Source organism: Cryptomeria japonica, chromosome 4 (genome assembly GCF_030272615.1).
Source record: "Cryptomeria japonica chromosome 4, Sugi_1.0, whole genome shotgun sequence".
In the NCBI taxonomy this organism is placed as follows: domain Eukaryota; kingdom Viridiplantae; phylum Streptophyta; class Pinopsida; order Cupressales; family Cupressaceae; genus Cryptomeria; species Cryptomeria japonica.
The window spans coordinates 88,552,740-88,562,014 of NC_081408.1; the positions used below are offsets into that span (position 1 = coordinate 88,552,740).

Genomic DNA, 9,275 nt, shown 5'->3' on the forward strand with positions numbered 1-9,275 from the left:
AGCTCCACCAAGCAGCCCTTCATCAATTTCTTTAGTACCAAGTTCAAGTCTAGCTTCTTCTCCAAGTTCTACAAGGAAGGTAAGGAAATTGAGTGATATCTACCAGAGGAGTGGAAATCAAGTACATGAAGAAAACCCAATAGGTGAGACAATGAATTTTGCTCTATTAGCCAAGGCTGATTTTGAACCATCATGTTTTAGAGATGCATGTACTAATGAGGTTTGGGTGAGAGCCATGGAAGAAGAGATGGATTCCATTCATAGGAATGACACTTGGGAGTTAACAGAACTTCCACATGACAAAAAAAATTATTGGCACCAAATGGGTCTACAAGACCAAGTTTAACAGTAATGGGAGTGTTGAAAGATACAAGGCAAGATTAGTTGCTAAAGGCTTCACACAGAAGTATGGAATTGACTATGAAGAGACATTTGCACCAGTAGCAAGACAACAGACCATAATAATGTTGATTTAATCAGCAGCTCAGAAGAAGTGGAGCATACATCATATGGACGTGAAAAGTGCCTTCTTGAATGGGTACTTAGAAGAGGAAGTATATGTGGAGCAACCACAAGGTTTCGAAGTGGAAGGAAAAGAGCATCTTGTTTACAGGTTGAAGAAGACTTTGTATGGCCTCAAGAAAGCACCAAGAGCATGGTATGTCAGGATTGATGGATACTTTCAGGTGAATGGATTCCAAAGAAGTAAGAGTGATCCTACCCTTTAGTACAAACAAGAAGGTACTGATATTCTCATCATAAGTTTGTATGTTGATGATATTTTATATATGGGTAGTAGTTCTAAGATGAAAGATGAATTCAAAGCTTCTATGATGAAATAATTTGAGATGAAAGATATTGATCTGATGAAATATTTTCTAGGAATGGAGGTTTATCAAAGTAAGGATGAGATTTTCGTTTATCAAACAAAGTATGCACAAGATATGCTAAAGAAATTTAATATGACTGATTGTAACCCTGCCTCCACTCCAAGTGCTCATGGAGTTTTGTTATGTCAAGATGATGGTGTTGATTTAGTTGATGAGACAACTTAAAGAAGTATTGTGGGGAGCTTGATGTTTCTAATCCATAGGAGGCCTGATATTGCCTATTCAGTTTCACTTGTTTCAAGGTATATGACAAATCCATCTGAAATACATATGAAGGAAGCCAAGAGGATTTTGAGGTATGTGAAAGGGAATTTAAGTATTGGTATTCATTACTACTCTTCTGAAAAGTTCAATCTTGTAGGCTTTAGTGATTCAGATTGGGGAGGTAGTATGGATGATCGTAAATCTACATCTGGAAAAATTTTTTCTTTTGGTTCTGGTTTGATTACCTAGAGCTCGAAAAAGCAAAGTATTGTTGCCCTCTCATCTACAGAAGTGGAGTATGTTGCAATTACCTCAGTAGATACACAAGCTCTTTGGCTCAGAAAAGTTTTCGAATAAATTGGAGAAAAACAAATTAAACCTGCAGTAATTTATTTTGACAATGTGAGTGCCATCAAGTTAGCTAAGAATCTGGTTCATCACAACAGAACAAAGCATTTTGATTTGAAATATCACTTCATTTGAGATTTGGTGCAGAAGAAGGATATTGAATTGAAGCACATCAACACCCAGGATCAGCTAGCAGATATATTCACCAAAGTGGTTGTGAAAGCTCAGTTTATAGCACTACGAGATAAGATTGTGAGCCCGCTCAGCATCAAGGGGGAGTATGTTGATAATTGATGCTTCTCTAACATGTAGCTCCATGCAGCTTAAGTTTGGACATGAATCTATCCATTCATAACCATGCATAAGCTATTTTTAGTTTAAATCAGTTTTTGTTTATTCATGCAAATAAAGCATGTACTCCAGCATGCATTAATCCTTAGGACTATTTTTAGTTTTTTTTTGCATGGGTTTGTTTTTAGTAAATAAAGAATGTTGTGCATGCAATTATTGTATTCTTAATTTAGGGAGTAGTTTGTTTTTTTAGTTTGAGAGCCAAAGTAGCTTTCCATGCAATGCTAGGAATATATTTAGAACTGCAATTATTATTATATATACAACCTCTATGTAATTTTTTATTCCGAATTGTGATTTCTTTTTGCAATTTATTCTTTTTGTTTGTTATTCTTTTTTATTTCATATGTTGCCAACTCATTTTCATTTACCCCTGTTGTGTGGGAATCAACTTTCATTTATGCATTAACCGTTGTTGTTTTGCAATATGTCTTTGGACACAAAATAGCTATTTAGTTTTTAGAATGTATCAAACATCGTTATTTTTTATATTATAAATACATTACAATTTTAAGAATCTTAATGAATACTTTGGGGCTATAGTCACATGAGATTGTTGGGGTGTTTGATCTTTCTATTAAAAAAAATAATATATGTAATGAATACCTTGGGGCTATAGTCTTCAGGTCTCTCTCTTTTTTATGTAGAATGTTTTTTTTCATGATTTAAGAATACATTGACTAAAATCTTTATGTCTCATATCTACAATTATATTTAATATTTTTTTATTATGAATATTTCAAACTTGTCATTTTATCCCATTATAAAAATACAATTTTTTTTTTTTCATTTCTTAATTTTATATAAATTTTTTATAAGTTTCTTCCTAAAGATGAGTGTAGATGAAGTCAGACTAAAGCTTCATATATTATTGACAATTTAAACTTTTTTTGGTAGATAAAGAGATAAAAAATTTTTTAACCTTTTATTAAAATATTTGAAAAAAATAAAAAGCATTTGTATGATGTGTATTTTTTACTCACCCGTGCCCAAATTCCTATAGATATGAGTAGACTAAAGCTTCATATATCACTAACAATTTAAATCTTTCAATGATTTAATGATGATGCTACTTTTGATTAAATTTTGTTTGGATCCATAGAAATAGAGGAAGATTTGTGGACTGGGGCTTTATAAAAAGATTTGGAAGGAATGAGAGAAAGATGCACAAGATTCAAGAGGAAAAAAAATAATATTAATATATCAAAAAATTCCTAAAAAATAGAACAACAATTAAGAGAAACAAGAAATGAACAAAGGACAAGAACAAAGAGTAGAAATGATAAAAATTTGAAAAGACAATTAAAAAGGATAAAAATAAATTCTAAAAGTTGAAAAACTAGAAATGAATGAGGAAAAAAAAAATTTACCCAAGATAAAAAAAAGTAATAATATAAAAATAGAGATAAGAAAGATAAAATAAAACACTAAGGTTAAAAACCAAAACACACACCAATCTTAAACATTGAGCCTCCTCCTAGGCCCCTTTTATATCTTTATATTTTTTTATTTTATTTTATAGTCTTCTTTGTCTCTCTCCCTAGCCTTGGCTTGCTTCACCCTAATCTTTTTGTGCCCCTCTTTCTTTTAGATTTTCCTAATTATCCTTTCCCATCTTTCCCTTCTTCCTCTTTCTCTTTTTTCCTTCACCTAATCTTACACATACACTTGCACTTTCACTTTCTCCTTTTGTTTATGTTTTTTAGCCACTCTCTTTCCCATTCTCAGAAACCTCTTCTTATTCATTTTTTGTAATATCTTCCTTTTTGGTTTTTTTGTTTCTATCTTTCATTTTTTTTAGTTTTTCTTATTTTTGGGCATACACTCACACTTCTCTTTCAAAATTTTATCTTCTTAATGATAGGCTTATTGTCCCAGTATCTTTTTTTATATTTGTACACACATATAGGTATTCTCACACATAGATATACACAAACTCTAGCACTTTCCACTTTTTAGTTAATTTTTTCTTTTTCCCATCTATTTTACTTTTTTTTGTTATTTTAATTCTAATGCTAATTTTTATATTTATTTCTTGTGTCATATTTTATCTATCTTCTTGTTTCAATTGATTATTTACTCTTCAGTTATTTCATTTCATTCTATTTTTAGTGTGTTTGGATTTTTAACCTTAGTGTTTTATATTATCTTTCCCATCTCTATTTTTCATATATTTTCTTATGTCTTGGATAATTTTTTCCTCATTCATTTCTAGTTTTTCAACATTTAGTATTTATTTTGAGCCTTTTTAATTGTCTTTTCATTTTGTTCTCATTTATAGTCTTTGTTTTTTTGTCCTTTGATCCTTTCTTATTTCTCTTAATTGTTGTTCTCTTCTTCTTATTTTTAATTTTATTTTTTAGGACTGTTTGGATTTATTAATATTATTTTTTGATGCAAAAGATTAATAGACACTCAAAATTAATATTTCTCCACATCTTTAAAATGTGCCCTATAATATTTAAGAAAATTAATAATACATAGAATATTAATTTTTACAAACCAACCCTAATAAAGAAAGAAGGGGAAAAAAGGTCTTGAGAAATAAGAGAAGGATCTCTATATCATTAATTTATATTATTTTTTTACTATTATGTTTAAAATATATAATAACACGATTTTTTTACCATTCATGAGTATTAATTTTTTTACTATTATATAAAAAATATATAATGCCGCAACTTTTTTTACTATTCAACAATACCAGCTTTAAAACTCGAAAGGTGCTTAGTATATTTTCAAGACATATTTTTAGCAATTTTGAAAGTTCAATTGGTACTTTTTCAAAAATTTCTCATCATTAATAGATTTTATTTCAAACAAAAATTAACATAAGAATTATTTCTATACTTTATTTTATTTTATTTTTATTTCTATATACATCCGTAGGGGCAATTGAAAATAAATTAAATTATAAAATATTTATTAATTATTTAATTATTTAATAACTTATAAATCAAATAATTTATATTAAATAAATTACTAAAATTATTTTAAAATTAGTAAGAGTTGTTATATGTTATTTAGTTTTACACTTATGCTTTCAATTCGTTGAGGTTTATCATTTCTATATAGGATGAAAACATTAACCCCTAATCTAATGAGGGTTAGGATTTAATTATATTTAGTGTTCAATTTGGTTTACAATTAGGGTTTGATTTTGTTTTAGAAATAAAAAATACAAACAAATTACTAGAAATTACTACAGCAATAAAAACATAAATATTTTTACTCAAATGATCAACTGATCAACTGATCGAAAACAAAAGACATCACATCCCAAATAATAAAAAACCTATAATTATCTACTATAATTATCTACTTCATGTAAATTATTATTTTTTAACCTCTCATGGAGTTCTCCTCATGCAAAAGGGGAGGAATTAATCTTATGCCAATAAATGCTGGAGAGAAAACATTCCAGAAATAGCTTTACAATTAGTCATCCTCTCCACAAAATAAATATTTATGTATAATAACACCATTCATCCTTCCAACTGTAATATCAAAACAAAAATACTTCAATGTATTTCCTTCCAACTGTAAAATTAACCCCAAAAATAATAAGCACAAACCCTAACTAAACTCTCCGTCGATCTCCCAGATAAACCCTATCTTCCTCTTCACCGCAAGATTCCGTCTCACTCTCAGATGAAATTCACAAGATCGCAGTCGACGCATATCTTTTCGTTTGCAGTACACCGTGATAAGAAAACTTTGGTTTCTGTAGATGGTCGCTGAAGATTCCAAGCCAGATTGATAAATTCCTGAGCACGAACGCCATTGAATCCTTTCTTTCGGGAAATTAATAATGTTTTCAAAGCCGGAGCTATTCCAAAAAGACAGGAAAGTAGATGCACAGGGTGATGAAAGTAGGTTATGTTCAAATGAACCCACTTTAGATTCTCCAGCGGTAAAATTGCCTCATCATCAAGCCGAAAGAAGTCTGTCTGCATTGCACCATCAGATCAAAGAAAGAATATCAATACTTTTGAGAGATTGAGTCAAAATTAGTAAATAAATATACAAGACAATACAATTCTAATTAAAGATTCAAATGGAGTATTATAACCCTAACAAATAATAGACGAAAAGTACATAAAAGTCTGTAAATGGAGAATAGTACAGTATTCTTAATGCCTTGACTAGAAATGCTACACTGGAAGCGGTTGTCAGTTTGTCACACTCACGCTTTTGTTTGGAAAATTAGATATACTAAATTTGATATAAAATAATCCATTAGAACTTACATCCGAGCATTGACCCTTGTGTACACACATATGTTCCAAGTCTGGAAATTCTTTGAGAATCTTTACATCGCGCAAAAAAAAGCCGTTCAAAAAGGTAATTCTTCTAAGAGTTCTTAGAGCTGTAAATGATTCAAGTCCTGCATTTGTACACAGGCTTAAACATGCTGGCAAATCCAATTTCGTCTCGGTGTTATCAAGCAATAATGTAAGGCTTGTTAATCGCGGACAACTTGCTGTTATTGCTTTGATTTTAGAGGAGATAGACAGAGCAATGAAACTCTTTGAACATATCTTTAATCTTTCAAGTCCATTGCAGTTACTAAGGATTAAGGTTTCCAAACCTGGACATAATTGCAACATGAGCTCAACGATCTTGTCATTCAGATCAACATTACAAAGATCCAATGTTGTCAGGTCGGCCAAGCCACCAAAACTGTCTGGTAGATTTGTCAGCAGAAAATTCTTTAAAGCCAAAGATCTGAGATTTTGACATAAAAATATGGCTGCCGGAACTTCATAAATTTCTGAAACCTTCTCTACAATCTTAATCTCTTGCACGCCTTTAAGAGCAGCGCGATGAATCCAATCAGAAATCTTGTCACTTGAACAGCAGAATCGAACATTGTTAAGCTCGAAAACTTCAAGCGGACCAGAATGACGCTCAAAAATAAGATCTATTATATTTTGGATTTCAGTAGGGCTACGCGATGAAGAAAAGAAATCCTCTGGAAATTTTAGATTTTTTGCAAATGTCCAGCAAAATTTCCATCCTTTTGAGACAAGTGAACAATGAACTGCTTGTTTGAAAGGAATTTTACTGAGAAATATTTATAGCAGTTTAATGAAATAAAGAAAAGCAGCTCAAAGCCGAGGCGTGCAGCGTGAAGTAATTAAAAGTGTTCCACAATCGTATTTTCAACATTTTTTTTGGGACGTCTAAAGTCCACCTGTCACACAGGTGTAATATGTTTTTGACTTTTTTTTATTTAATTTTTAGAATGCACCAAAATATCATTATCTTTTATTTATTATAAATAAATTATAATTTTGAGCAATGTGTTTTCAATTTTTTTTCAAATTCTATATTTAAGAATTGTAATGAATAATTTTGACTCTTGTTTAGCATGATGGGCTGGGGCTTCTTTAGGATTCAGATGTAGGTAAGAGTGGTTATGGTCGCTTGAGTTTGTTGGGGTGTTTGACCATTCTATTAAAAAATAAAATTAACAATATATTTTTTAATATTAAGTTTTATGTCAAATTTTTACATTATAGTATTTGCCATATTAAAAGTATTTTGTTTAGAGATATTATAATGTAGTATCATTTTGTTTTTAATTGTGTTTATATTGAATGGGGGTTTAGAAACATAAAAATATTGATAATAACATTATTTGTTTTAAAGTTGGATCTGTTCTTACTTCACCATACACCTTTTTATGTATCTGTATACACATATAAAAATTGGCTATGAGCGATTATATAAATAATTTATATTTATTTAATGTTTATTCTTCTATTAAATAGTTAATTTGAAAAGATTAATTTATTCAATTCTTTTTTACTAAGGATCAGAATCTGACCATAAAGCTCAAAGGGATCTTTTGGATTGCATACCTTCTATCTTGGATGCTGACCAGAATTCCTATATTACTGCTATCCCTACTAATGATGAGATTTTGAAGGATGTCAATTCTTTTGATGGTAATAAGGCCCCGGGCCCAAATGGCTACCCTATGTTTTTTTTTCAAATGTATTGGCATATTGTTGGAAGGGAGGTGTCTAGTGCGGTGAAAGAATTCTTTGGTGCCAAGAGAATTCTAAGAGAATTGAATGGTACTTTCGTTGCTCTTATTCCTAAGAAGATGGGGGTTGTCTCCATGGATCCTTTTAGACCTATAAGTCTATGTAACTCCCTATACAAGATCATCTCTAAACTCTTGACTTATTGGAAATCTTGTTGAGAAGGGAGAGTTTAGAGGTCTTAAACCTCCATCTGTAGACCAAGTGTACTCTCATTAGCAATTTGTGGATGATTCAATTATTATGGGTAATTCTTCTATAAAAGATTCTAGAAGCCTAAAGAAAGCTTTGGATAGATATGGGAGTGCAACTGGTCAACTGATTAATTGGTCTAAAAGTTTTGTTTATTTCATAAATACTCCAGAGAGAAGACATACAAAGATTAGTGCTATTTTTGGTAGCCAAATGGGGAATCTCCTTGCTTCCTATCTTGGGCTCCCTTTATGTCAGGTTCCTCCTGATACCTTTTGGGGTGCCCTAGTGGATAAAGTTCATAAGAAGTTAACTAGATGGAAAGGTTCTTTGCTTAGTCAAGTGGGAAAGGTCCAACTTCTAAAATCAACCCTCCATAGTATTCCTCTTTATGCCATTAGTCTTTTTAGAATTCTTGTTAAGTTTGCAGAGGCTATTGAAAAAATCCAAAGAACCTTTCTTTGGACTGGGGTTGAGGAAAAGAAGAGAATGAATTTGATTGCATGGGATAAGGTGAGCAAACCTATAAGAAAAGGTGGACTTGGTCTTAGAAGAATCAGGGATATGAATGAGTTTCTCATGGCTAAGCAGATATGGAGAGGATATAAATCTGAGGGAGAGTGGAAAATGATATGGGATAATAAGTACAAAAGACAGCCTTTCGACCCTTCATAGTTTCCTCAAGGCTGAAGATATTCCAATTGGATCCAACATCTGGAAAAATATCACAAGAACTAGAGACATAATACTCAAAGGAGTGAAATGGAAGGTGGGGAGGGGCAATTTGATTGCATGGGATTTGTATGCAGAATGAGGAAACCATTACTCACATGTTTATCCATTGTCCTTTCTTGGTGGATATTTGGGCCAGATGCCTGGACAATTTCAATATCAATTGAGTTTTCCCTGAAGCTGTCCAAGATGTCTTCAATTCTTGGCTTCACCCCTCCAAGAATAATTCAGTTAATCTGCTATGGAAATTTTCTTTACCGCATATTTGTTGGGGAATATGGAAAGAGAGAAATGATAGAGTGTTCAGAGATAAGGCATCAAAAGCCCAAATTATTTTTGAGAAAATTTAGAGAAATATGGTGGAGAAGCTCTACATAACATGTGGAATAATGAATCCTAAAGATCAAGGGGATAAAATCATTTTTAAGAATTGGAGATTAAAGGGGAGTGAAACCATATATGCTAATCCTAGAGACAAGGTGAGATGGGAAGGCCCTCCTCAAGG

General features: G+C 31.5%; 1 protein-coding gene across 1 annotated transcript; it reads right to left on the reverse strand.

Annotated features, from left to right (window-relative positions):
- Nucleotides 1-5,225: 5,225 nt before the first annotated feature.
- Nucleotides 5,226-9,033, reverse strand: LOC131032910 (putative F-box/FBD/LRR-repeat protein At4g03220). Its single transcript, XM_059218850.1, has 3 exons — nt 9,029-9,033; nt 6,044-6,860; nt 5,226-5,743 (listed from the first exon to the last, which is right to left on the reverse strand). Exons 1-3 carry the CDS (start codon nt 9,031-9,033, stop codon nt 5,441-5,443), a joined length of 1,125 nt encoding a protein of 374 aa, XP_059074833.1. The 3' UTR covers nt 5,226-5,440.
- Nucleotides 9,034-9,275: the final 242 nt, after the last annotated feature.